Below are 27,893 nucleotides of genomic sequence, written 5' to 3' on the forward strand. Positions count from 1 at the left end.
ATTTTGGCCTGCAGACCCCCCCTTCCCACCGCATCCCGCATCCCTCCCCGAGCGTGTCCCTGCTCCCTCCCGCCTCCCAACCCGCCCACCGGCCGTGATTGGTTACTGGGCTTCCGGGCCCAGGGTCTAGTGACCCGCGCTGCAGGCGCTCACTGCCTTTCACCAACCAAAGCCTGCCTCTCCTCCTCTCCCAGCACCGTTCTCATTGGTCCCTCCAGCCTTTATCACCGGTCCCCCCAGGGCAGCCCTCTGCCCGGCAGCCCCCAGCGGCTAAGGGCCACGAGGCCAAGGGCGACTCCAATAGAGGCGACTCCAGGAAGTGTCAGCAGGTGTCCGCAGGGGAAGCCACCCCAGTGACCAGCCGTCAACCAGCGACTACAAGGACCAGTAAGGTAGGAGGGCCGGGGTTGGGAGAGGTACAGCTTTACACTAGATACCTAACCTCGTTGCCCCAAACTGCATTTGATAGAAGGGCCGCCGTGCCCATATTGCATTATCTGTTCTCCAAAGTGCATTGATAGAAGGGCCGCCGTGCCCAAATTGCATTGTCTGTTCTCCAAACTGCATTGATAGAAGGGCCGCAGTGCCCAAATTGCATTGTCTGTTCTCCAAACTGCACTGATAGGCTTTTCTCCCACTATACAGGTGTCTCAAACTTAGCAGGGCCGCCGTGCCCAAAGTGTATTGTCTGTTCTCCAAACTGCACTGATAGGCCACTCCCACACTATACAGGTGTCGCAAACCTAGCAGGCCCGCCGTGCCCAAATTGCATTGTCTGTTCTCCAAACTGCACTGATAGGCCACTCCCACACTATACAGGTGTCTCAAACCTAGCAGGGCCGCCGTGCCCAAACTGCATTGTCTGTTCTCCAAGCTGCATTGATGGGCCTCTCTCCCACTATACAGGTGTCTCTCAAACTCAGCAGATAGAAGGGCCGCCGTGCCCAAATTGCATTGCCTGTTCTCCAAACTACACTGATGGGCTTTTCTCCCACTATACAGGTGTCTCAAATTTAGCTGGGCCGCCGTGCCCTAAGTGTAATGTCTGTTCTCCAAACTGCACTGATAGGCCACTCCCACACTATACAGGTGTCTCAAACCTAGCAGGGCCGCCGTGCCCAAACTGCATTGTCTGTTCCCCAGACTGCTTTGACAGGCCTCTCTCCCACTATACAGGTGTCTCAAACCTAGCGGGGCCGCCGTGCCCAAATTTGCATTGTCGCTAAGGGAGACAGAGACTAAAGAGAGCCACTGTTAGAACCCAACTATATAACTATACAACCCTTAACTCCACCCTTACACCCCGACCAAGACAACAACTAGACAAAAACAACTCGGAATCGTACAATGCCGCGCAAACGACCCACCCAGAGGGAAAGAAGAGAAGAAAGAACAAACACCCCGAAACTTCAACTAAGAACCGCAACAACAGAACACACCCCCACAGACAGGTTCAAAGATCGGACCAACACTGAAAGAAGAGACAAATCCCTTTACCTAACTCCATACCTCACTGAGACCTACTCAACAGATCGAACCAACGCAACGCCAAAACCAACTACACTGAACAACCTACCAACATCACGAAGGACAAACCCCACCAGATACAACAAGCGCACAACTGAAGCAATAACACCATACATCACCAAAGCAAGAAGAACCCCCAACCCACAACCATGTCCCCTGGAAGACGAACCAGATGAAAACAAAAACCCTAGGCTAAACCTAGAAGTACTACTCGAACGACGACAACCTGAAACCTGCTCCTGAACAAGACCAGAAAACGACCCTAACAAAAAAAGGCAAACCAAGCTACACCTCTAAACTCCACTGCAATCTAATAAATGCAAGATCCATGTCAAAAGACTCTACAGAGATCTTCGACCTACTCGACGACAACGGCATCGACATACTCTTCATCACAGAATCTTGGCTGGACGACAACTACAAAATCGCACTCCAAAGCTGCCTTCCAGCAAACTTTAAATGCATTCAAATAAACAGGAAAAACAAAAAAGGAGGAGGCATCGCAATAGCATTTAAAGAGCAGCTGAAAATAAGAACAGACAAACCACTCCACATCCCCAACTGCGAGTCCATGGTCATACACCTAACAGCTAGCCCAAAAACCAACATCACATTCATCCTGGTGTACAGACCCCCAATTTATGATGCATCCTTCGTCGACAACTTCATAGAAGCCATAACCAACATAGCCATCAACCACGAACACCTAATCATACTGGGGGATTTCAACATCTGGTTCGAAGACAGTCATGCCAACTCCCAAAACTCTCTGATTGAACAACTCGCCACCATGAAACTACGACAACTAGTAAAAGGGGCAACTCACTCGGCAGGACACACCTTGGACGCAATATTCGCAGAGGAAAAACTCATCACCACGGCACCGCTGATACAAATACTGTGGAGTGACCATCTCATCATCCCATTCGTAATCACTCTGCCTACTCAAGTCTACATCCAACCTCCCAAACTCACAGCCACCACAAAAAGAAACTGGAAAGACGTCAAAAAAGTCAACCTATTCGAACAACTGGAGTTAACCAAGCCCTCAACAACAGAACTAGACCTAGCTGACCTAGACAGGAAAGCTGAGATACTACACAAATGGATTGCAGATACAATTGACAAGATGGCCCCAGAAAAACCATTCACACCATCAAAAAAAAGAGCAATGGCAAAATGGTTTACCCCACTACTAAGCACCATGAAAAAAGAAAACAAAAAGATAGAAATGGAATGGAGGAAAGATTACAATCCAGACAAAAAAACAATTTTCCAGAAGCACATTCGCACATACAAGAAGGAAATTCAAAAGGCAAAGAGAAGGCATTATGATGACAGAATCACAAATGCCACCAAAACACAAAAAGAAATGTTCCGTATCATTAAAGAAATGAGAAACCCACCAGGCTGTGACAACACCCCAACCCCCTCGGAGAAACTATGCAACAACCTTGCAGACCACTTCAAAAAGAAAATCAATGACATTCGACAAACCATCCAACAGAGACCAACCAGCAGCGACTTACAACCAAACGAACCTAAATCAGAACCGCAGCACAAACTCAATAACTACCCTCAAATATCAGCAGAGGCATTAGCAATGCTGATAAAACACAGCAAGAAAGCGGGCTCACCGATGGATCCCTGCCCCCCGGACATCTACAAATCGATCCTCGGACAAGGAACACCAGCAGAATACTTCAGAAACCTTCTAAATCTATCACTGGCAACAGGAACAGTACCAATGATCATCAAATCGGCTTACATCAAACCACTTCTGAAAAACACAAGCGGGGACGTAGATGACCTCTCCAACTACAGACCAATCTCCAACATCCCCTACCCGGCCAAACTCCTCGAAACCTACGTATACAAACTAACCCAAGAATACGTTGAAGAACACCACCTGCTAGACCAAGCTCAAGTCGGCTTCAGACCCACAAGAGGTACAGAAACAGCACTACTATCCATCTGGGATGACCTAAAAACAAACGCAGACTCCAACACAACATCTGCCCTTATCCTGCTCGACCTCTCCGCAGCCTTCGACACAGTTAGCCATGACACCCTAACCAAAAGACTAGAAGACATAGGCATAACAGTCACAGCGCTACGCTGGACTAAATCATTCCTAGCAGACAGAACTGAAACCGTCTGGATCAAACCCTTCAAATCCACCCCACGAGTCAACGACTGTGGAGTACCACAAGGATCCTCACTATCACCACTGTACTTCAACATCTACCAAACCCCAGTAATCAGAATCTTCAAGAAACAACATCAAATGCTACAACTATGCAGACGACACTCAAATCATCTACAAGATCGAAGACACCCAAGCCGACCATTCAAACTTAACCGACTGTCTAAAAGAAGTCTTCAACTGGATGAATGCCAACAACCTGAAAATCAACCCAGGAAAAACCGAAATCATGATCATATCCAAAGACCAAGAGAAGGAAACCGCCATCCCGTGGCCAAAGGAAATGGGATCTACACCATCACCATCTAAGGTAGTAAAAAATCTGGGAGTCCTGATGGACAACACCCTAACCTTAGAACCGCAAATAAACGCAACAGTCAAGAAATGCTTCTTCCTCCTCCACACGGCAAGAAAAATACTACCTTTCCTCTCCTTCACACACAAAACACTCACCATCGTCGACCTCATCATGTCAAGTATCGACTATGCAAACGGCCTCTACCTCGGTATACCGGAATACCTACTGAAGAAGCTACAACGGATCCAAAACACCACAGCCAGAATACTCCTCACACTATCCAGAAGAGACCATATCACCCCGGCCCTAAAAACACTACACTGGCTCCCAGTAAAACAGCGTATCATCTTCAAAACAATGTGCATAACGCACAGGGCAATCAGCGGACAAGGAGCAGAATTCCTACAAAAAAAAATAACAATCTACAAGCCAACGAGACCGCTCAGGTCAACCAACGAAATCCGACTGGAACAAAAACCTTACATCAAGAAGAAACTCGGAGACACCGCTTTCTACCACTTAGCCGCGAAAACCTGGAACAACATCCCAAAAGTAATAAGGAACACCAAAGATCACCTTAAATTCAGAAAATTACTAAAAACCTGCCTCTTCAACACCAGAGACTAAAACCGAAACAACAATAAGACAAACGACTCATCAAAAAAGGACATTGACAAACCCCTAGAACCGACAGAAGTACCCTGGGCACCAGTAGGGCTGACGCTGGACACAGGGGTCCACCCGCGAGACCCAGAGAAACGGATGCAACTACTCCAGCCAACCCTCACCATCCCCCACCGCCCGTACAGCCACAACTAGGTACCACGGGGCTGTGGAACGGACAAGATACCACCAATCACCACACAATCGGGTGTATGGACACTAGCAGCTGCGCTAGTCATGTGGAGGGGGTGAGGAGCATGCAAGGTTAAGGGAGCGGGCGGAGGGGACAGCTAAATCCTCAAACGGCCTCGAATGCAAAACGGGCACGTACCTCCTGAGGCTCAGGGTGTACAAGCATCCCGTCGTGTAAGATTACACAAGCCCAACCGGTTCAGTCCAGGATAGAGATGACTAACGAATACCATTAACAATTTCCTTCTCTGCATACACCTCTCAAACTGCAAACCAAACACAACCACAAACCTCTAGCGCAGCAAACCGCACGAACTTCACTACACTGCAACAACAAAACAAAAACACACATAGACTCGCACATCAGCACACGACGACTACCGGCCGCATACACCCCAGGCCCAGCCGACGGAACCACCTGGCTGAGGCTGCCAACAGCACATCACTGCAATCTTGCACTTTTCCAGCCTCCACCCACTAACCCCCCCCCCCCCCCCCCCCCCTCTTTCAGAGCGCCAGGGGACCACTCCGGTGGTAGTGCGCGGTACAAATGACCTTTAACATTAACATTAACTGTGGCGTCACAGTTCCTAATTTTACATCAAGCCAAGGTTTCCTTTTTTTAATTAGGCAGACAATACCCAATTGTTGAAGAGCAAAAAGGGGGTGATGTGACCGCTTCCAAAAGGAAAACACTGCCTAATCTCCATTAAAGAGTAGATGGACCCCAACTCTTTAAAGATCAACCCCAGCAAAACAGAAATCTTGATGATAAATGAAAATCTAACACTGAGACAACTCTTTAAGAACCCAGGTATTTTCTTTGATCATGAGCTCACTTTAAAGAGCCACATCTCCTCAGTAACTTAAACCTTATTTATGCTACTAAGGAAAATCGGATGTATCCTTCAGTTACTCTGCTCTCATCAAGCAATGGTCATAAACTACTTTATCGCCTCCCGTTTGAATTATGTAAACTGCTATCTCAGACTATCGAAATACAGCATTACTTGACTTCAGAGTGCAGATGTTGGCTGCAAGATTAATGATGAAACGTGACCATATCAGTCTAGCGTTGCGATCCTTGTACTGGTTGCAGGTAGAGTAGTGCAACATTTTTAAAAGTATGTGAGTTGTTCATAAGTCTTCACCATCGAACAGCTACCTCTTTAGTATCTAAATGTTTTCTTTACATGCCCAGATATTCCCTGAGATCTGCAATGGTTGGGCAACCCATCCCAAAATATCAGACAAAGGCAGGGCGGCTGCACTTCCTTGGTGCAGGCATCTGGAATTTGGGACTCCCTAGCAGTTACACTTGGCAGTACTACCAATCTTTCCTCCTTCAGGAAACTCTTCAAAACCTCCTAAGTGAGCCATCAGCTGATCTCGATGTAATGACAAACGCTAGCAGCAACAGCCTTTTCAGTAGCACCATGTACTCTTTGGGTAATTCGCTGCACTTTATAAAACTCAAATAACCTAAGGAGAAGGTGCTACTTCTCACACACCCTTATTTCGTGCTGTATGCTCTGCCACATTCATGTTAACACAAATCTCTTCTGTCCTTTTTTTCCTGAAACTTCTACACAATTAGAACCTTTCATACCCGAGCCCTTGTTCTCCTATGGGTGGGCGTAGAGAGAACACTCAATCTGGCACTGTGCTAACTCCACATCTGCACATTCTTATGGCTGGCATTTGGCAGCAGTGTTTTCCCCCATACGAGAAATGTAGCTGGTAGGGCTGACACTGTCCAATCCCTATAGAAAGGCTCATTATGACTATTCTCTTGAGCGAAGAAGAGTCCTGATTCACCAGTCTTTTGAGGCTCTGTGTCACCTGGACTTGGGACAGCTATTTCTCAGGCCACATTTGGCCTCAACACAGAGGAAGGGAGCATTGGTGTTGGGAGGACTGGGAGGATTCAGGGGGGTTGGAGGCTGAGTCAGTGCACAGCATCTTCTCCCTGCGGATGGGGATGAAGAACATTGCCTTTCGTTTCTCTCTGCCCCCAGGCAGGCTGCATGTTGGAGTGAGAATGGGGATTTCTTCATGATTGTGGGACCACTTTATAGGGCGTTCACCCAAGGGGTCTCTTCTCATGTGGATAATCAAAGAGCTGCATTTGTGGGATGTGGTTTCTCCATTATCAAAAGGGTGATCGTGCTTGATGTTAAAGGTGCCTGAAATTCTACCTACTTAGAAAAGTTAATAAGTCTTTGAAAGACACATCCTGGCTTTCAGAAAGATGGCAAGGTGGGTGTGTTCTCACTAATAAATGCTACAGAATCTTTCACCTCTTAAGGGTATGTGTGCCAGTATGGTGAGAGCGAAGGCTCCTTCTGTGGCCTACCAAATGCTATTGTTTTCAATACAATAGGTAAGTCAGATTCGTGGGGCCTTGTTCTTAAAAGGAGCATTATCCAGTATGTTCTTCAGGAGTTCTGCTTATTCATTCGCCTCCCATGATTTCTAAATGTAATTCTAACCAGGAGTATGTAGAAAAGCATAAAAGGTCAGAAATAAAAGTATTCCCATTAATCACCACACTTGCTCCATACTGCCCCTTTCTACCCATTCAATCCTAGCGCATTGCCCACGGTCTAGAGGGCATAAAATCAGCCCATTCAGAGCCAGAGGAAATAGATGGTTGCTGGAGGTGGAAAGAGCCAGCAGCATTCCCAGCCATGCAGTTGCTACCCTCAAGTAAAGGGATCTCCGGTCTTGGTGCTGCCATGAAGAGTGAAGGGAAGTGGTCTGTCTTCAAATTCGGCTGCTGCTGCCTTTCTCTCAGCATATACCACTGAGTTCTGTAGCTATTGATCCGAGTTGCTTCTGTGGCAGAGGCGCCATCACTGCCTTTCTCCGGAGATTTGAGACCATGACTCTTGTTTAGACCTGCAAAGGTCATTTTTTAGGACCATTTTTTGATATCTGGATTTGTCCGATGCCCCAGATTAGGGCTAGTACCTGGGTTACATCTGCGCCTTGTGGACAACCTTTGAGGACTCGACCCTTGTCATTTACCATGATACACTCTGAAACTTCCAAGTCAGGTCGTTTGGTCAGACAGGCCTTTTTGCATCTTTACATGCGCAGAGCCAGGTCAACCTTTAGACACCGTCCAAGCTGAAGAAAACTGTCCCCGACCACCAAACACGTTTACAGCTGTTGGGCGTTTCAGCCAGCCAGAACAGGAAGTATGCAACCCATGACTTCAGACACCAACAGTCCAGCACATCTGATACCCTCTTGCATTTTTCCCTGGTGTCCCTCAATTTCCTGGTTCTGCAACTGTTGCCTCTACACATCTTTTACTCTACAACTCCCATCAACCCTAGCCTGCATAGTCAATGGTAATGGATCAAGGAAGCTGTAGTTTGAAACATCTGGAGAGCTACGGGTTGCTGACCCATGCTCAAGGCGGTTCCAGTCGCTCATGAATGTGCAAGAAAAAGTTGGTCATAGATCTGGTCTAAAGACTCCCCATCCCTTTTGGCCACCCATCACTGGTAGCATTGGAGAGAGAATCCGGGCTACCTTGCACTGTTATATTTGGAAAGGATTAAGTTCCACGCTCAGTGCGGTTGATATGGTGTAAGTTTATTTCAGTGAGCACTCTTGGTGCTAGTGGTTGTCAGCCGACACGTGTTTCGACCTCGGGGGCCTATGGCTGTGTCCGAGACACCTCCAGGACACCATTCGCTCCACACGGGACTGTTAACAGTCACAGGCCCATCCAGGACCCAAGACTGGGACTCAATAGGACTCGCTCATCCCCAAGGGGGACCCCATCTGGGACCACATAACCTAACCCCTCCAATCAGACTATAGCTTGATAAATACCCCAGAGGTCGAAACACGTGTCGGCTGACCACCACTAGGACTAAGAATCTTCGCTGAAATAAACTTACACCATATCAACCGCACTGAGCGTGGAACTTGATCCTTTCCAAATATACCAGTGCAAGATAGCCAGGATTCTCTCAAACCTCCCTATGAGGTGTGGGCTTCACCTCCACCAGCCTGTGACCTTGCATAGATAACTACGATAGTACCAAGAACTTGGAGCTTAGCACATGAGGGTCGGAAACTAGGGCCCACTCTTTTTCTCTCATTGGTAGCAGTCCCGATTTCTGGTGAGTATTGGTGAACCTAAATGTCTCCTGTTTTTGGCCTTTATGGTCTGCTAAATCAGGAGTTGGACAATGTGGTATTTCAAACTCATGGTTTTATTCAAATAATAAGAAAATGACCGATCTTTCCCTATAGCTAGAAGGGTTGCTCTGTCCAAAACTATCCTACTCTGATCCTACCACTAATCAAATGTATTCAGCAAACAAATGAAGCCAGGAGAATGACTCCCTTCTTCTGGTCCAACCGGTTCAGCCATAATGGCTGGTTTGTGATAGTCTCTTGTTCTGATAAGCCCTCCTAATTCCTCCGAGTGGCTTCTTTTGGCTTGGTTAAATGTCCAGCAGTTATTCGTTCTCAACATTTGGACTTTCCTTATTTTCCTCTTGGCTAGTGCAACAAGGGAGATCACTCCGGTAATGTCCTTGGCTTTTTCCACAAACCCTCTGATGAGAGAGACTACTCCTGTAGTAGTCTTTATCCTTGATATCTCTCTTGCTGTTGTGATGGAGATTACTCCTGAGGCAATCTTCACTCTTGGTGTCTTTATTGCAACTACTGTGACGAGGGAGATTTACTCCCGAAGCACTCTTCACTCTTTCCCAAACCCCTTCCTGGTGTCAGTTTCTCCCGTTACCATCTTTCTGGTGCAGGCAGGTCACAGATTCTTCCCGGTGTGACGAACGCTCTTCGTGCCCCTCTCTGCTTCCTGCTGCACTGTGCTGGCTTCATGGGTTTCTTTGCCAGTCTGTCAGCTTAGTGGAAGGACTGCATGGTCCTCCTTCCAGAGGTCATGCTACCATCAGCCTCTCTCCAGCTTCTTCGTAGGTCGGGTCTCTGTCTTACTATGGAGTGCTCTGCCGATCGTTCCAGGTTGTCCTCATGACCGATGACCAGTTTCTCCTGATGACTTCCTTGTTCCCAAATTTGAATCTCCCAGGGCTGACTGGCTTCATGTCGGGATCTCTCTTCATTGAGTCTCTTCTTGGGTGTTGTATCCTGTTGCTGGGTTCTCACCAGCGGAGTGCTATAGTCCTTTGTATCATTGGAGGATTCGTCATGCTTACTTGGGGCCACCTCTTCTCAGTACTGTGTAGACTTGGAAAAAAGCCTAGTTCGTATCATTCCTTCAATATTCCTCTTCTCAGTACTTTTGGGAAATGTCTTCTGATCACTGTTCTTTTTCCTCCTCGTCTTGGTGGTATTAAGTCTTAAGTGAGATAAGAATGGAATATTAGAGTAACAAAGAGTAGTGCTTTCAGGTTGGTTCTCGGAGGACCTCAAGAGTTTCATGGTCTCAAAGGTCTCGAAGGCAAGGGGTTCAGAGAGTTCCATCACGGAAGGAGTCCTTATCCCCATGAGGGGAGTCTCTCCCTGTGAGATACAGTTTTCCCCCAGCCCTAGGAGGATTGTTGAAGAGCAGGCTCACCTTCCTAGCCTCAAAGGGAACAGTTCCCCCAGGGGGAGAAGTGACGAGATCCCATGAATCGGCACGGTAGTCTCTGCTGATGCACTCTGACGTGGTTGTTTTGAGCATATAGCTGGAATTCCTGCAACAGACCGCTTGGGCACCCAGTCCTCCCAGTTCCTTCGTAAGACCGGTCCGTAACATTACCCAACATTTAATTTTGGTCAGAAACCTTTGTCTGGACCAGTCGTTCTCTGCTTAGATGATGGGCAATCTTTGTCCTGCTCTGCTTGATCCCAACTGTCTGAACAAATCTGGATTGCCAGAAATTGAAACATGTTTCTCAACAAAAAAAGGATGTCGGTTAAACCGTTTCAGATTGGGGGCTTCCCTTGCAAACACACCGCTGTTGGCCTTTACCAACATCATTGTGTTCCAATGTTCTGCCCTGTCTGCTAAACGCGGGAAAGATTCTCCTGGCCCTCAGTTTATTTTTTTATTTTTATTTAACAATTGTTTTAGCATTGTGCTTTTTGTCTTTATTTAATTGCGTTTTCTACATCCTATGTCTTCCTCCCGCATCAGCCGTTGACACTAGGCAAGCCTGTAAGGATCAGCAATCATCATCTACACGACATTTTATTAAAGAATATAATTCATTCCAATTGGAGGCGCCCAACATCTGCAGTTTTCTGGCATCTGGATGCAACTAACCTAGCTGCCTGAGTTGATAAGAGGAATGAAATCTTCATAGGTCATGCCCAAACAGCATGCATCCCAGGTGGATCGAGTTTTCCTTTACCTACAAAGCTTGAGTCAACCTCACTTATGGTTCTTTGGTTTGAAATATTGTCAGGCAGGATCTTGCGTTTAATAATGCACCTGACCCTCGTCACCACCTCCCAACGTTTCAGCTGCATTCTCCAGAATTGTCACAAGGTAATCTGTATCTGTCTGATTTCAACATATTTCTGGTAACACTTTCAAATTTGAGCTTTTCTTCAAAAAAGGGGCGCATGGGAATTGGTAACATTTGTTGTCTAAAACGTGCATTCCTTTAAAAAGGGAACGTAAGAATTTTAGCCAGTATACTGTCTTTGCACCCAGAATGGCCATATTGTACATGGCTGCATTTCAAGAAACGTTTATTTTTTACGACAAATATGTTTGCTTCCCATATTGTGATTTGGAGAAGGTACATCAACAACACTATGATTTGGAAAGGAGACCATGCGGTTTTGATTTAGGGCTCCATTCCATTAACAATACTCAGTTTACTACGACTGCCCAGACACACACTATTGATTTTCTGGATCTGCGTTTTGACCAGCATTATGCAGGAGAACTTTCTCTTATTGAGGAACCACTGGCGGGAACACCCTTTCACAATTTTCTAGTCCTCATCCAAGAGTCCTTTGAGATAACCTTAACTCAGGTTATCTGGGATCCCCAAGAAATTAATTTGGGCCGCATACAAAAGGACAAAATACTAACAATAAATTATGACCTTCACAGAAAACAGCCTTTGTCCCCACATTCAATTTTCATACCAACAAAATTTGCCAAAATATTTACTTGTATGAGTCCATTATTTGACGATTATCACAGGAGTTGGATGCACCAGTTTACGCCTTCAAGAGATCGCAATTGATGAGACCTGTTTATTCCCACTATATCTGTGGATCTTCTGCCCATCAACGGATGAGAATCCATGTTGGAACTGCTCCAAGGTAATTTCCCTTGTGGTTCCTTTGCTGCATGTACTCTGAGATGCAGGACTTTCTATTTTAAATATGGGTCAATAGATTGGCAATTGGGACAGATGACCAAAACCAAGGCAGTCATCTTCTGTACCCAGAGGGATTTCAAAACAATCATTGAACACAGATGAAGAATGTAGTGTAACATCAATGCTCCCATAGGTCCAACACTTTGTGGATTTGAGGAACAAGCTGGGTGATTTTTGTGGAGATTTATAGATGGTATACCTACTGATCTTCCCACCAAAGTCAACATTCATGTTCTGTGGTCGAGCACAAGTGTGGATCTACTGTTTGAATACTTAGTCTAGGGCTTAAGGACTTATTAGCCGATCTTCATTAAGGTTGAATAAAGTATCCTTGTATAATGCTTTTTCGATGCATGGAATGCATCAAGGTTCATTTTTAAGAAGCTGTGCTTTTTTTCCTTTTCAGCAAACGACCTCCTTAAGAGCGTTTTTAACCATAGTTTCTTCATGTTTCTATTTTAGGTCAGCACACCGCTATAGTTTGTGCAGTGATGTAAGATTAAAACAAGCAGAATCCGGCAGGCAATATCCTGGTAGATGCCCCCAGATTACGTTGAAGCCCTAAGGTTGGGGCTAGACAATTGGTCAAGTGGAATTATTGACCTATAGAGAAGGGGAAGTGGCTATCCCAACATAGAACAAATAGTGAGTGTCCCTCCACAGTGTAAGTGGGAGCAGAAGTACTGACTCCCGCACCCTAATGTGGCACTGTGCGGTCTGCTCAGGAGCTAACTGGCATGGACATGATGGATTAGACCAAATAGACTGGTAATTACTATGGTAGTGATCGTGAGCTTCTTTGCGGTGCATGCGCTGCGAAGAAAAGTATTGATTAAGCCTCCATTTTAGGGTATTTCTTAAAATGTAATCTCTGGATAATTTAAGTAAAGCCATGACAAAATACTTCTTTGATTTGGAAGTGTCTATTTGACAGTTGTCGTTATTTTTCAGGCAACATAGGCTGGGAATCCCTGCAAGTCCATCTGACATAGTTATGAAGCAGTCCGCCAGCCGACGTGCCCTTAACGAGGAACGGGGTCCTTCCCATCAACCAGGAATCAGTAAATATGTCCCTGAATTTGTGCAATCCTAAGGTGTGGTGTCTAAATGAGGGAAACCAGGGGAGGAGTGATTTCATTATATATTCAAATGTAATAGTAGAACAAGGAATTGCCGGTGCCTCTAAGGAGTGAACTAGTCTGTTCGGGGATGGGGGTGGTTTTACGAAAGAAATGCTAGTTCCATCACAGCACCCACTATTGCGGTTGAAGCAAAGTTGGGTCCCCTGGGCACTGCAAAAGAGGTGGGAAAAGCATAGAATAGATCTGATTTGCGTGGGGAATGCCGGGCACATTTTCCATTTACCCTCTGTGGTCTCCCCACTATGGCCCAGGTATGACTAATGTGCCTCCCTCCCATTGGATAATGGGGGAAATGACCCTTATCAATCAGGCAGCGCATTGGCGGAACACTACCTGACATTCATCCTAGCTTGCTTGCACCGTGGGTTGGTTATGCTGCAAAAAATGAAGGATGATTGTACCATATTCTCCTTTGCATCATCTCAAGTGGCCTCCGATTTATTATTTTGACCCTGCCCATTAGATGCACGAACATCGGATTGCTGTCCTTGTTTCTTCTGTCCTCATTTGCAGTGGCAGAGGGAAGTGCAAGGGAACAACCATAAACTTTGACTTTAGGCTCCTGTCCCTGCTAAGCGATAAAGGTAGTCTCCCCAGTCAGTGAAGGGGTGAAATTGTGGGGAGGGTGGCCTCAATTCAGTGCAACCCACTTGTGTAATAGATTTCAACTGCGGAGAACCTTGAGGAGATAGATTGCCTTAATATAAATTTGTGCTTGACAGCAGAGCATTCTGTGGGCATATTGAGGATGTATATAAGCCCTGGCCCTTAGAGGATGCTGTTCGCCACTAATTTAGCAAATGCTGTCCCTATGGGACCAAGGGCCTGTGTAGATTTGACAGCATGAGCATTTTACTGCCAGCTCGACCGTGTAAAGTGTCACCTGGTTGTAATTGGATTGCAGAATCGCAACTCTGGATCTTATTGTGGAATGTCGCTGGCGCATTAAGTAATCCACAGAAAAATGATCTCATCGAATGTATGGCCAGATATCATTCTTCAGGAGACCTGACTACTTAAGATTTAGTTTGTGATGGTTTTGCTCTTTTTCCCTTCCAGCTACCAAAAGTAAGAGGGGCTGAAAATACAGGGGGACTAGCTATTTTTCTCTCTACAACTTTAAAGACCCCCCAGAACCCATGTGTAATGAATATGGGGTGTTTCAGTGTGTCAAAAAGACTTTTGGAAGCCACTTTCCACCTTTTTTATTTTATATAATGCCAAAACATCTGCTCAGGACTAGTCTAAGAATGCATTCCATGATAAGTTGCAAGAACTAGTAGATATTCGGAGGGGATGGGGGAGGCACTAATGTACGTACGGGAGATGGACCAGGGAGTGATTTGTATGGCTCTGAGCTGGACAAAGTCTTCGGCATTGCTAGCCCAGTCGTTGAGGATCGTAGATCTGACCCTGCAGGGTCACATCAAGCTTTTTGGTTAATTGATCATGGACTAAGGGCGACTAATGGAACGGACGATTTCCTTCCGATCAAACTAGGAAGCAGTCTTTTGTAGGTCATCCGCGCAAAAGCCTTATTGGTTACATTTGTATTTCAGCAAATAGTTGATCCAACATAGATGACTGTTGCCTTGTGGACAGGCCAATGAGCAATCATTTACTTTTCTCCCTTACCCTCAAATTGGCGGATAATTGTGGCTGCCCCAGGTATTGACGGGATTACTAGGGTAGAGTGTCTCACATGTGCTAATAAACGATCAAGCTTTTCTTCAGAACATCTTGAATTATGAGGCTTTGGAAGGATTCGGTCTAGCATTAAACAATGAGATGGAGGGGTTTATATGCTCTTCGATAGGTTTTTGTGTGTCAGAAGTAAAGGATAAGAGTTAACAATAAAAATGGGTTGTTTGATTTGATCGCAAATGTAAGTTACCCACAATTAAATTTTAAAGCCACTGAAAGCTCAATTGATTTGATGCTAATCGGACAGTGTAGGCGAGAATACAAGCTGGCCTTTAGAAAAAGGAAATGATCGATATAGCTTGGAACTCTGTTTGTTGCCCCTGTTAAAATGTTTGGCAATTTGTATTTGTATGCAAATCTATTCACGTTCATGTAAAGCCCCTGGACCAGATGGTGTCAGTGGTTCTACTTAAACATGATTCCACTTTCTGGTTCGTCAATCTTTATTTAATGTCATGTTTAATACTAATGCCCTCCCAATGTCATGGAAGAATGCTTTATTGTTCCCAATATATAAAAACAATGGTCTCACAACATCTTATCAGCCTATATGTCTTCTTGTTAGCGTGTTTAAAACCTTTGCACATGCTCTTCTGTTCTATATAAATGATTGGGTTAATTCTCAGAACATATTCTCAGAACATATTGTCCCCGGGAGGGCCGAACCAGGCCTTAAATCTTCATTTGATTTTGGCTAATTTATTGACTGTCGAGGAGAATACATGATAGGGTGCATTAATGGATCCGTCCACTGCCTTCTACTCGGTTATTGAAGGAAGGCTGTGGTAGGTGCTGCGTTCACAGGGTGTAGCAGAACACCTGCTTAGGATTCTGATGGACCTTCACAAGCCTAACACGGAATCGGTTAGAGTGGTGCGATCTGTGGCTTGTACTGCCTGGTTTGACATCAATAGGAGCGGTTAGTTCAGCAAGGATGTGCTTTTGCTCCCCTGCTATTTTCACTATATACAAATAATCTTGAAAATGCCTATCAGTCAGGTGAATGTTCCAGATTGTGGCCCCACAAACATCTGTCCTAGCCTATGCTGACGATATGGCATTGCCAGAACCACATGATCACTCCAAATATTGACTAATAGATATATGCAGTTCATGACTTCCCTTAACCTTAATGTTACCAAGACCGAGTCGTCGTGAGAGGATCCCGGCGAGAGGATTGTTTTACACATTGGGTCTGATCTGTACAGCGGCTAGAAAATTATATCAAAATGGAGGCACATTGATACATTCGGCCTAACCCTTAGACTACATCCTGTTCTAATAATAATGGATATTTATAATGCCTCGCTAATGCCATAGGGTTATATAGCTCAGATGGCTGGCGCTTAGAAGACCCCACAAATTACAGGCCTCTGGAGGTATGGAATAGTGCACCGCTTAAGGTATGGTTATCTATGCAATCTGATATTAAAGTGGTACTGTAAAATTCAGTCTAGGGTGAAGATACCGTGGCAAAATTACATTATGAAATTGTTAACCGATGTTCAAGCATCTAACCTGTGGTTGAATAAAGGGTCCTTGCATAATGCACCAACATCCACACTGATTTACATCATGGTTCATCGTTTTTAACAAATGGAACCTTTCTTAGCAAACTGCCTCCTTAAGAGCAAGTATTTATCCTTGAAGTACTATCATAGTTTCATATCAGGTCGGCACCCCACTATAATGTTGTTTATTCCTATGTTACAAACTAAATGTAACTTTATATCCAGATGGTAGAGAGAGACATATTTCCAGGACTGTTTATATTACTTTTAGGGGCCATTTTTAGCCCCTGCCCTCGCCAAGATGGCCGACTAACGGGCAACACCACCTGGCTCATTTTATGAAGATTTCATGCAGTGCAACACTCTAGCATTAATAAGCGCAACGGTGTTAGCCAACACTTATATGCAGCACCCTGACCCCCACCCGATATTGCAAATGTAGTCGAGGACTGTAGGCGCTAAGAACCGCAATCTTTAATGCGTGCTGATGGGCTCCATGTTTTTCCCTTTTTGTTGTGACAGGCTGCACAGCTGAGAGTTGTGATCGTATTTTAACATCTTTTCCAGGTCACACTGAGTGTTTTGCAACTACCACATGTTTTGGCTTGCTCGGTCTCCCAAATCATTGGCAGCATTTTCAAGGTCACCTTTTTAAACCGTTAGGTCCTCTACAAGTGGCGAGTGATTAAATTGCTTGACATTGCTCGTTCAAGATTTCAATATTTGGACCAGGTCCTTATTAGTCTTGTTTATTTTAGGTAGTCCATACTATGGAAAGTGCTAGTTTGGCACGTTCTCCTATGCATTTGGATTCCTCTGACATGTGTGTGTGTCTGGAGTGAGTAGCACTTTCCTGCTATGCTTAATTTTTTACATTATTAAATGTTTAGAGCCGCAGTATTTCTGCTTGAGTAAGCCTTACTTTTGTATACTTTATTTATACTTTGAATTTTTCACCACAGTAGTGAATCAAGAACACTTTGGTGGAATATAGCAGATTTTTAATATATTGTGAATCCATTCTATAATCTTTGATTTTCTTTTTTTTATTAAGCTGAAACGTTGTGCAAGTCTACCATACTTTTCTTTAGCTTTATCTAGATCAGTTTATGCAAATTAATTTACATTATTTTGCATATGTTTTTTGTGTATGGTTATTTGATGTTTAGCAACTGTTTCAGTGTTTTCATTTGTTAGAATTTCAGTATTTGTATAGTGAGACTGTTTTAATTTAAAAAAAAGTTTTGCAGCCGGCCTTGTTGGTTTTTATGAATTATGTATAATTTTTTAACTGAATCCGATCAATATTTTTGTATATTACACATGTTTTTCCATTTGGGCATGGCACACGTTTATTCATTTAGTGCTGAGTTTGTAGTTTTATGTTTTAGGCCGCCACCTGCTCCCATGTGGGGACATACCCAATCTCCGGGCTAGCAGCACCCATCTATGCCGATGGAATGGTTACTTCTTTCATGCTGGAGTCTTCTACTGCCTGTTGGATACTCCTTGCGTGCACACTTCTCTTGAAGGAAAACCTTAAAATCTTGGGGTCTTGTGGTACCAGCCCACACGATTGAACCCAGATGAGTTTCCAGGTATGCACCTCACCAAGCCATACAAGTGATAATCACTCTGGGGGATAATTGTGGTCACTGGGCCAAATCTAGCATGATGGTCTGGAGGGATTTGCCCAGCTCCCTTCATTCAGAGGATCCGTTTGAGTATGCAAGACTGATTGTACAGTGCCAAACCACTGAAACCTTCCTAATAAAATAGGCCCTACCCCTGCACCATTCGAGTAATTTTAAGAGGTGGGAAGACGGTTCTAAAACAATTGTTTCCAGGAACGGTCTCAATTTTATCCACTGTTAAAGATAAGCGAAGCAAGACGCCATTCCCAGAGTAAAGCTAGTTTTGTTGGTCCTCTGATGGTTGGAACTCACATTACCAGCACCCTCGACGCTGTGACCAGAAGTTAACTCAAATACTCCTACGTCTCGTCCCCTTTTCTCCATACTGCATTTTCACCAGAAAAAATCTTCTTCCCCTTTAAATTTAGAGGCGCGTGGGGACCAGGCCCTGGGAGCATGCGCTCCCCTGACTCCACCCACCGGCGCCACCTGTCAGTCCCCTTTTCCGCGTCGACGGGAACGGGCCGAATTCACCAGCGCTCCTGGGTTTGGCTTTGGCCATGTAATACCACGCGCTCTTCCCCGGATATTCTTCCATCTTTCTCTTTTTCTTTTCAATTAGGTACTTGGTCCTCCGACGCCACACTCCCCCGGCACATGTCGACTTCAGCAGGTGTCCAGCCTGCGAGGGGCTCTTCCCTACATCCGACCCCCATGCCCTTTGCCTCCGCTGCCTTGGCCCTGACCACGGCTGGGAAGGTTGTTTTGCGTACGTAGCCCTGACTCCACAGGCACTGAAGAACCGGCTAGCCAGGTGGAGGGAGCTCTTCCAGAAGTCTCCTACGGAGGCCCTAAAGGACTTCGTCAAACATCGTTCGAGGCCGAAGGAAAGGCCTCTATTCACCATTGCACCCCTGTTGGGTTCTAGCACCAGCACACGTACCGAGGCTAGTCCAGCTACCGGCCTCACGGCCGAGGGATCTTCGGATCCTTCCGGGTTCAGTGCTGAGGGACCGCAAGGTTCTTTTACCGAGGTTACTCCCAACAGGCAATGCTCTAGTACCGGCATCCTCTCAGAGGGGGTGCCTTCACGCAGCACTACCGGCAGCTCTGCCGAGGGCAATACACCTTCCAGGTCACAGCCTGAGGTGCGGGATAGGCCTTTTATTCCAACACCAAGCGTCTTGAATGAGGCTGGTTCCAACGAGCCAGGCACCACGACTTCAGTACGTGGCACGCAGCTGAACAAAATGGCAGCCACTCGTCCGATACCCTCTTGGGGCGCGGGTGGAGGAAAGAGTCACAAGGTAAGACTGGTGTCAACCAGGTGCGTGGGCTACAGTTTATTCATCAGCAGTGCAGGCAGGTTTCCCCTGCACCCCAGGCAGTGTCCCCCGGCCCCAGTTTTCGTTAGCCACTCGGTCAATGTCACCTGCCACCTCTAGAGCCTCCAAAGACAGGTTCTTCGAAAGGTTCCTAGGGCTGATGCACACTCCCCAGATGGGAGCGTGGGGGGCATCCTCTGGGGTGCCACCAGGGACATGCTCCCCCAGGTTACCCCACTAGCCCCCATAGTCATTCCTCCTATGGCTCTGGTGCTACAGGCACCAACGCAGCCGCCGCTGCCCCTGCCGGCTCTTCCGATTCCGGCTTACCTGCCTCCCACAGTACAGGCGGTTCCACACCAGCCTCCGCGGTCTCCACTCCGCAGCCCACGGCACCCAGCACTCCTCCACCAGCTCCACCTCCCTACCCCCCCCCCCAAACACCCTGGTGGACACTGACGAGGAGGAGGACCCCGACACGCCATCTTCAGCCAGTGCCTTCCACGAACGCCTTGCAGGTTAGACAGGGTATTTGGGCCTTCCTCAGCCTGAGGTAGAGCAGCCTGAGGAGGGGGTCTTGGCAGAGGTCCTCACCCTAAGGCCCCCTACCAAAACGGGGATCCCGATGCAGAAAGATGTAGTTGCCCTGGCCAAGAAGGGGTGGCTCAAGCCACACTCAGCCCAGCCTGTCAGCAAGTACAGGCAGATGGAGGGGGACACACTCTTGCTTTCGACGCATCCTCAACCGCACTCATCCGTGATAGCTGCAGCGTCACTCTATTCCAAGCCTCAGTCGTCCTCGGCTACCTCGTCCTCGACGCTGGTAGGCAAGGAGGAGAAGTTATTGGAGGCGTACTGGGGAAAAAGCTGTACTCCAACGCCTCCTTGCCCCTGTGTCAGCCTAACGCGGATGCCAGCTGCTAACCAAAGGCTCTGGCGGGAAATTGTGGACTTCCTCTCAGTACTTCTGGCACATAGCCAAGTGCGCTTCAAGGAAGGACTAGGAGAATCCAGGCTGGGAAGCGCAGGACATAATGGAGTCCACTGTGGCCCACATCGATACCTTTGCCCGGGCCATCTGCATTGCCACAGACATGAGAAGGAAGACCTGGCTCCGGGCTACTAAATTTAATCTCGATGTCCAGGAACGCATATTGGACCTTCCCTTCGAGGGTAGTAACCTCTTCCACTCCACCACGGATGAGGAATTAGATAAAAAGAACAGCTTGCAAACTGCAAAGTCTTTATCTATTCTTACGAAGGAAACAACAAAGAGGGGGGAGGGCAAGGGTTTTTTCCAGTCCCTCTCCTCCGGAACAGCCTCGCAGGGAAAGGAGGCATGACACGCCCCTTCGGGTCCACGTGTCTCCAGTGGGGGGCAGGCTTGCCTTTCACGTGCAATTTTGGTGCCAGAATTTTTCGGACCCCTGGATCTTCTCTGTAGTCTCCAAGGGGTACGCCTACCAGTACGTTTCTGTCCTCCCTCCTCCCCTCCTCTTCCACAGATTGGGACAAGATCCGGTCGCTCATCGAGAGCCAGGCAGTGGAAGAAGTCCCAGTTTTCCAGCAAGGTTTGGGCTTCTGTTCCAGGATTTTCTCCATGCAGAAGAAGAACCAGGTTGGCCTGACCGTTGTGTTGGACCTTTCCACCCTCAATCTCTCCGTCCCTCTTCAAAAATTCAAGATGCTTTCTCCAGCTCTTATGCAGGAACACTGGACAGGGGAGACTGCAGGTGCCCCCAGGATCTGAAGGATGCTTATCTACACGTCCCGATTTGGCAGCTACATCGTTCCTTACTGCACTACACGATCGTGGGCTTCCATTTCCAATTCAAGGTACTACCTTTCGGCCTCAACTCGGCGCTCAGGGTATTTACCAGGTTAATGAATGCAGTGGCAGCCCTCCTAAGGACCCAGGGCCACCAAGTCTACCCATACCTTGATGACCGGCTCGTCCGGGCCACCTCTCTGGAAGTGGTTCAGTATACTGCCTCCGCACTGATGAACACACTCCACGACCTGGGGGATTCACTATCCATCTCAAGAAGTCTCCGCTGCAGCCCACGAAGAGCCCGACCTTCTTGGGCCTCATCTGTGACACAAGCTCAGTGGGAGTCTTTCCCTCGGAGGACACGATTGCAGCCATCAAGAGAGCGCCAGCTCACTTCCTCTCCAGGCCCATGAGCTCGGCCTGGTGGTACCAACACCTACTGGGTCTTATAGCAGCGGTCCTTTTGGCCGTGCCCCACACAAGACTCAGGATGCGGATATTGCAGCTGCACTTCGCAGCCTCAAGGAATCAGGAGAAGGGCTCCCAAGAGGAGCCAGTAAGCATTCCTCCCTTTCTCCTCTTGGACCTCAAATGGTGGTCCGCGGACTCCAACCTGAGGCAGGGCAAGCCCTTATGACAGCCGACCCCTCGGGTCTCAGTTACTACTGACTCTTCCCTAGAGGGCTGGGGAGCCACCCTGGACAACCACAGCGTCCATGGAGTCTGGATCCGGCAGGAGTCCCACATCAATTGGCTAGAATTGAAGGCCATATGGTTGGCTCTTAAGGCCTTTCTCCCTCTTATCGAGGGCAAGACAGTTCTTATCCAGACGGACAACTCCACCAGCATGTACCATGTCAACAAGCAGGGGGACACCAGATCCCCTCCGCTGTGCAATCTAGCAGTCTGCATGTGGGAATGAGCTCTGGAGAACGACATCTACCTCATGGCGGTCCATCTCCTGGGGGAATCCAACCTGGAAGCGGACAGGCTCAGCAGACTGGGGGCGGACAAATAAGAGTGGCAATTGAACGGCCTGGTACTGAAAGAGATCTTCCTCTGGTGGGGGCATCCCCAGGTGGATCTTTTGCCTCCAGGGACAACAGGAAATGCCAACAGTTTGCCTCCTGGCAGTGGCAGGGCTCCGGCTCCCTGGACGACGCAGTCTAGATGCAATGGAACGACATGACGTTATATGCCTTCGCGCCCACACCCCTGGTCCAGAGGGTGATCTGCGAAATAAAGGAATCTCGGCACCTCGGCATCATTTTTAAGCTCCCTGGTGGCCGGCCAGACTGTGGTTCTCGGACAGACCACCCATTCACCTACCGCTGGGCCCAGCTCCTCTCCTGGCCCAGCGGTAGGTGAACCGAAGTCAAACAAAGACCTCCCCCACCCTGCACGGCAGGAGGAGGACCAAGCAAGGGCAAGCCATCTTGAATTGGTGAAAAAAAGAACACTGTCACCATTTTGGGTTAATGGTGACCCTTCTGCAAACAACTGCGGTTGTGAGTACAGCCTGAGAGTATAAATTATACAAAAGTAGGTAGGATAAAACCACTGCCACCATCCATTCAGATTAGCTTGTCACTGTAAACAAAAAGCTACAGGAGTGGTGAGAAAGGGAATACAAAGCACCTCAGCACTCCACATAAGGTGGGGGTGTGCTGATCTCAGAATAGGAAAAGATAAGAAGGATACAAATATCCTCCTGTAACAGAACATAAAAATGCAAGCCCAAAGGGCCCCAAGCACCACTGCACAGAGCGTGCTGTGTGCTGCAAAAGGCAAAGACAGGAGGCAAGCATTACTCCGAAAAAGGTATAAATAAAAAATGCAAAAGGATCCCAAAGATAGGGTAAAAGTATGAGGTAAAAATATAGGGTCAAAAGGTTCCAACTCACTCGGGGGAACAGACCAAAAATCCAGTAGTTCAGCAAAAAGTGCTCGGGGGGCCTCGCAGATGTAGATTGTGCATAAAAATAGAAATCTACCTAACATACACGTACAGCCCCAAGTGTCAATGCGATGCCCCTTTTCTGTCGGGATGCAATGTAGCTGGTTCCTAATATTCTCATGCATTTCGTCTGGATTTGGCTGAGTCTGAATTGGGCTGAGTCTTAATTCGGCTAAGTGAAGCTCAGGCTTTTCTCTGGGACCAAATCTAATGAGCTTCTATTCAGTCTGCAATACTCTGCACAATCTGGTTTCTTGGTCGATCAGAAGAAAGGGGATTGTGCCAATTCCTGCCTCCTGCCCCCCCAAGTCCCTCTGTTTCTCAGCTATTGCACATAGTAGCATCAGTAAGCACATTGGTTCCACAGCTACAACTAATGGCAGAAAAGCTGTTCTCTTACTAATGGTCTGTGCCTTAAATAGGCAAACACGCTCTTGACCACTGTGTAGTCTTGAGAACCAGTGATGGTGAATAGGGTGGATTTCTGGCAAGACTATACCCCAAAGAGCGTTTGGTATCCATAAACAAATTTCCCTTTAAAAATGTTGGTGGGTTCTTGCAGCGAAAAGTGACTAAGCATTGGCTCGTTTAAACTCCTAAGCACATTAGATATCCAACATGAGGATTGCATTAATGGAACTAACTGTGCCTCGAAGGCTGGAATGTGTCGTTGGTTACCAGTGGTACAATTAAATTATCTGCACCACACTGCAATTTTTGTATTTAACCTCTGACTATCTGCATAAGATTCTTGACGGGGGTTAAAAATGCATGGACGAAGCTACTATTTAGCCATAAGTCACTTGCCACCTGAATTCTATACATACACACAGCACACCATTTCTTACTCACCAAGAGTCAACTATCACTAGCCAGTGGTTAGTGGAGAGGGCATGTTTTGCACGCTCTCCTGGAACAAAGGCTGTCTTGTGAAATTGAATTTGGACCTCCCGAGTCTTCCTGGGCAAGACTCTTTCCTGATGCTTGCTCTACTGTAAAGAAAGCTAGCCATTTTAGCTGAGCAGGCTGGCGATCCACCCTAGAATGCTGTGAACCAGAATAATGTATAGCATTGGACAAAATAGATTCCATGTTGTGCCAATGTAGGTTTGGGGTGCCCTTTCCAGTTTGTTGAAAACTGTATCAAATTTGCAAAGTTACTCAAATCCATTGGTTTAGTAACACACCACAGCCTCTCTTGCTGTGTGTCTGGTCAACTCTCCATGAAGACTCTTTCACATTCTGATGTTTTGCAGTTTTTCAAATTCAGGGCGATGGTCCTTTAGAATAAAGACTTCACTTTAGGGAAACTGTTGTGTACTACCAGATGTGCTGTCTTAAACCTGTCCCCCAAAACAGCTGAGTGGGCCTGCATTAACATCGTTTTATGTTGGTTTATGTTAGTGTAACATTTTCCACAAGAGTGCTCATTTGCATTCCTAGCCCTCCAAATGCCAACTGTAACATCTTTCCTCATAGAGGAGATTAAAAAGTGGCCTTGGCGGTTTCTTTTTGGTGGCCAAGAACTGGGCTCTTCTTGCTGAAATACTTCCATAGCTTGTTTGGCTGATGCGTGTATTGATGACTGATATGACTTGTCCGGTGATCATAATCCTGAAGGGTCTGGATGTTTGTTTGCTGTAATAGTCACTAGAGTACCATTCTTGAACTATGTGCCTATTGTGAGTTCACCAGGAGCTGCGTCCTTACCTACTCTGCACACCTTCTATGAACTGCGCCTTGACAGGAGCGTTGGGAATGAATCCCAGTGGGCTCAAACAGCTGCTGATCCTTTGGAGGTGCCACTAGCCTCCATTCTGTACTGCTTGACATACGGTAAGAGCACGGATGAGCGAATAGTCCACCTTCTAACGTGGGTTTTAGTCATAAATGTGCTATGTACATCCACTCACCATTGCGCTCTAGCCTCTAGTCTGAACAAATCTATACACTCTGGTGAAAAAATGTTTGAACCTGAAGTACGTGCCCTACCGCGTGTCACAAACTAGTTAGTGTATGGGCAAGCATGGTATGGTCTTCCATTGCTACGGTTATAGGCAGCCACACTAGAGGTCAATGTATTCTTTGGATGTGGCCTGCTGAAGGAGTTAATTTGTTGTTTTGTCCGGCACAACACATTTCTAAGAATGGTCTCATGATACGGAAATGTTTAGAATCTCTGCTCATTCATAATTCTTCTTTTCTATCCTTTTTAGCTATTGAACAGAGCTTTGAACAGGAATCTAGTGCGAACAGGACGTCAGTGAATCTCCGGATACGAAAAACCCAGGTAAGAAAGTCTGTTCTGGTAGCAATTTGAAGGTAGGGCGCACACAATGGGGTTAAACCGATGTGCTGGTTGACCAGTAGACATTGTGCTATGGACCATCAATGGCGTTTCAGAACGAGATTACTATTTGTACGTTTGTATAAAATGAGGGATAACTTTACAAAGGTCTGTTTGTGGGTGGCGGTAGTGGAATGAGGGGATATATTTAAAGGCTTCTTGCTGAGATAAATGCACTATAACTGTGTGACCAATCGACTTAAGTTAAACTGGTTATGTAATATTGCAATTTATATAGTGTATGATGTACTACATGTGTACAGTACTAAATTGATGGGACACTGAGAGATGAGGGACATGGTTTACCTGAAAGGACCTCAAGACCATGCAGTCCCCCCTATGGTCTGTGTGTCTGCATACTCAGGATATCTACAGGTAACCATTCCAGTTATGAAACACAGGCAGAATCACAGTGGGGCACCTATGCAAGTTATTGTCCCCGCCAATCTATTCATGTAACTGAAGATCCACACGTGTACCATCTCTATACATGCAAACTCAGAGACTCTTATTTGGTCTGTACCCTCCAGAGATCAGAAATCTGGATCACAGAATGTTTTGAAATGTACGCACAGATAACCACTCCGGATGAAGGACATTGTATTTCCGAAACGCATTGAGTTTTTAATAGCAATCACTTCTGAAAACAGTTTGTCCATATGAGTGTAATATTGTAACTCTGTGCTTACAATTGGACGTTTTTCCGCTCTACTTTTTTGAGTTAAATTAAAACTTTTGTTTCAATCACGAACTCATGTTGAATTAAGTTTACTCATTTTAAATAAGTCTTGTCAAGATACAAACTTCTAACTCAAATTGAATTTTATTTATCAATTGTTTGTTACCATATAATCTCCTGAGTGTGCAGGGGACGCGAGGGATCCACAGACCGTGGACACTTCATTTTTCTGTACTTTGTTCATCGCAACCCAGTGCCAGTGTTGCGTTACTCTCCTCTGCACCTCACCAATTTAACTACTCTTAGTTAATATCCAATAGACATAGGTGTGCAATCGTGTGTTTTGTTTTTGTTCTGCATACAGAACCCCCATCTCAGTCCCTGTGTTTACGTTTCTTCTGAGCTATGTACAAGTGCAGATTTCTTCTACGCTCGAAGGACTATGGTCAATACTGCAGACTGACAGCTCGCGAAAGAGGTGAGCTTCTACAGGGTCCTGATAGCTTGTGATAATGACGAGATGTTGGAAGGGGCTGGTTCCACCGTTCCATTACCCTTCATCAAGCAGAATTCATTTTCAGAGGGTGAAAAAAAAAAACATACATTCACCGAAAATAAAACCTTCTGGGTTTGCAACTTATTCTGCTGTACTGCTTTGCTTCATACACACACACACCTATGCATATTCTAGTCTTACAGTAGTTAAACGCATATTCATCATACTTTAGAGGTATGTGCTGGTTACTGCGAGAACTTAACTATCCCCCCTGACTGAAATTCACCCAACGAGCAGACCTACTTACTGAGCTTTTGTAAGGGCATGTAGTTCATTCAAACTTTGCTTTTTGTAATTAAATAAAATATTGAAACAAGATGCTTGAAAAATTGGCATTCTTACTTTGACATAAAGTACTAACAAGACACAATCCATCTTACATAGGAATTGAATTCTGAGACCAACAGGGTCATTTTCTATTTTTTTTTTTTAACACCATGTTTTTGTTCTTTCACAGCATTCAGTATTGTCCAGAAAGTTTGTGGAAGCCATGACGGAGTATAATGAAACACAGACGTTTTTCCGGGAACGAAGCAAAGGACGGATACAGCGCCAGCTAGAAATCAGTAAGATACAATATGATATTTTATTTGTATCGCGCTCATACACAAGTGTTTCATAGCGCGGCGGGGCAACGGAGGGGAAACGAGGGAGGACAAAACAACAATCTTACTAGGCCCAGTGACATTTAGAACTTGCTAGTGCAGGGGAGCAGGAAGTGGGAAAGTGCAGGGGGGAGGGGAGAAGTGGAAGTGCTAAGCAAGGGATAAAAACAGCAGCAGGGTGGCAGGTGCATGGTTAACGTGCAGACAAGAGGTGCCTGATAAGTGCAGGTAAAGGGATGGTAGGGTTACAGATACAAACCCAAGTGCAGGGGTTGCCAGGAGGCAGTGATGGTGAGTGGATGGGTTGGCGGGGCCCTGGGCCCGAAGTCGGAGGGTAGCCAGGTGCAGGGCACCAATCCAGACAGATCAGCAGGGGAGAGGCAGAGTGAAGGCAGATGCAAAGAGGAATGTCTTGAGGTGCTTCCGGAACCAGAGATGTTTC

At 46.4% G+C, this 27,893-nt stretch overlaps 1 protein-coding gene across 5 annotated transcripts in view; it reads left to right on the forward strand.

Moving 5' to 3' along the window:
* Window positions 1-27,893, forward strand: part of STX2 (syntaxin 2) — a 523,716-nt gene that overhangs the window by 329,660 nt on the left and 166,163 nt on the right. For 4 of the 5 annotated variants that reach the window (XR_011276253.1, XM_069620086.1, XM_069620085.1 and 1 more), the window contains exons 5-6: window positions 25,481-25,554; window positions 27,304-27,412. Coding sequence is in view for 4 of the 5 variants with exons in the window: in XM_069620086.1 (XP_069476187.1) it covers window positions 25,481-25,554; window positions 27,304-27,412 (183 nt within the window). In the remaining variant the exon portion in view is untranslated. Of the gene's footprint in view, window positions 1-24,967; window positions 25,101-25,480; window positions 25,555-27,303; window positions 27,413-27,893 lie in introns of those variants that run through there. The other variant, XM_069620087.1, reaches the window with a different exon arrangement.

Source organism: Ambystoma mexicanum, chromosome 10 (genome assembly GCF_040938575.1).
Source record: "Ambystoma mexicanum isolate Mex_15411 chromosome 10, UKY_AmexF1_1, whole genome shotgun sequence".
In the NCBI taxonomy this organism is placed as follows: domain Eukaryota; kingdom Metazoa; phylum Chordata; class Amphibia; order Caudata; family Ambystomatidae; genus Ambystoma; species Ambystoma mexicanum.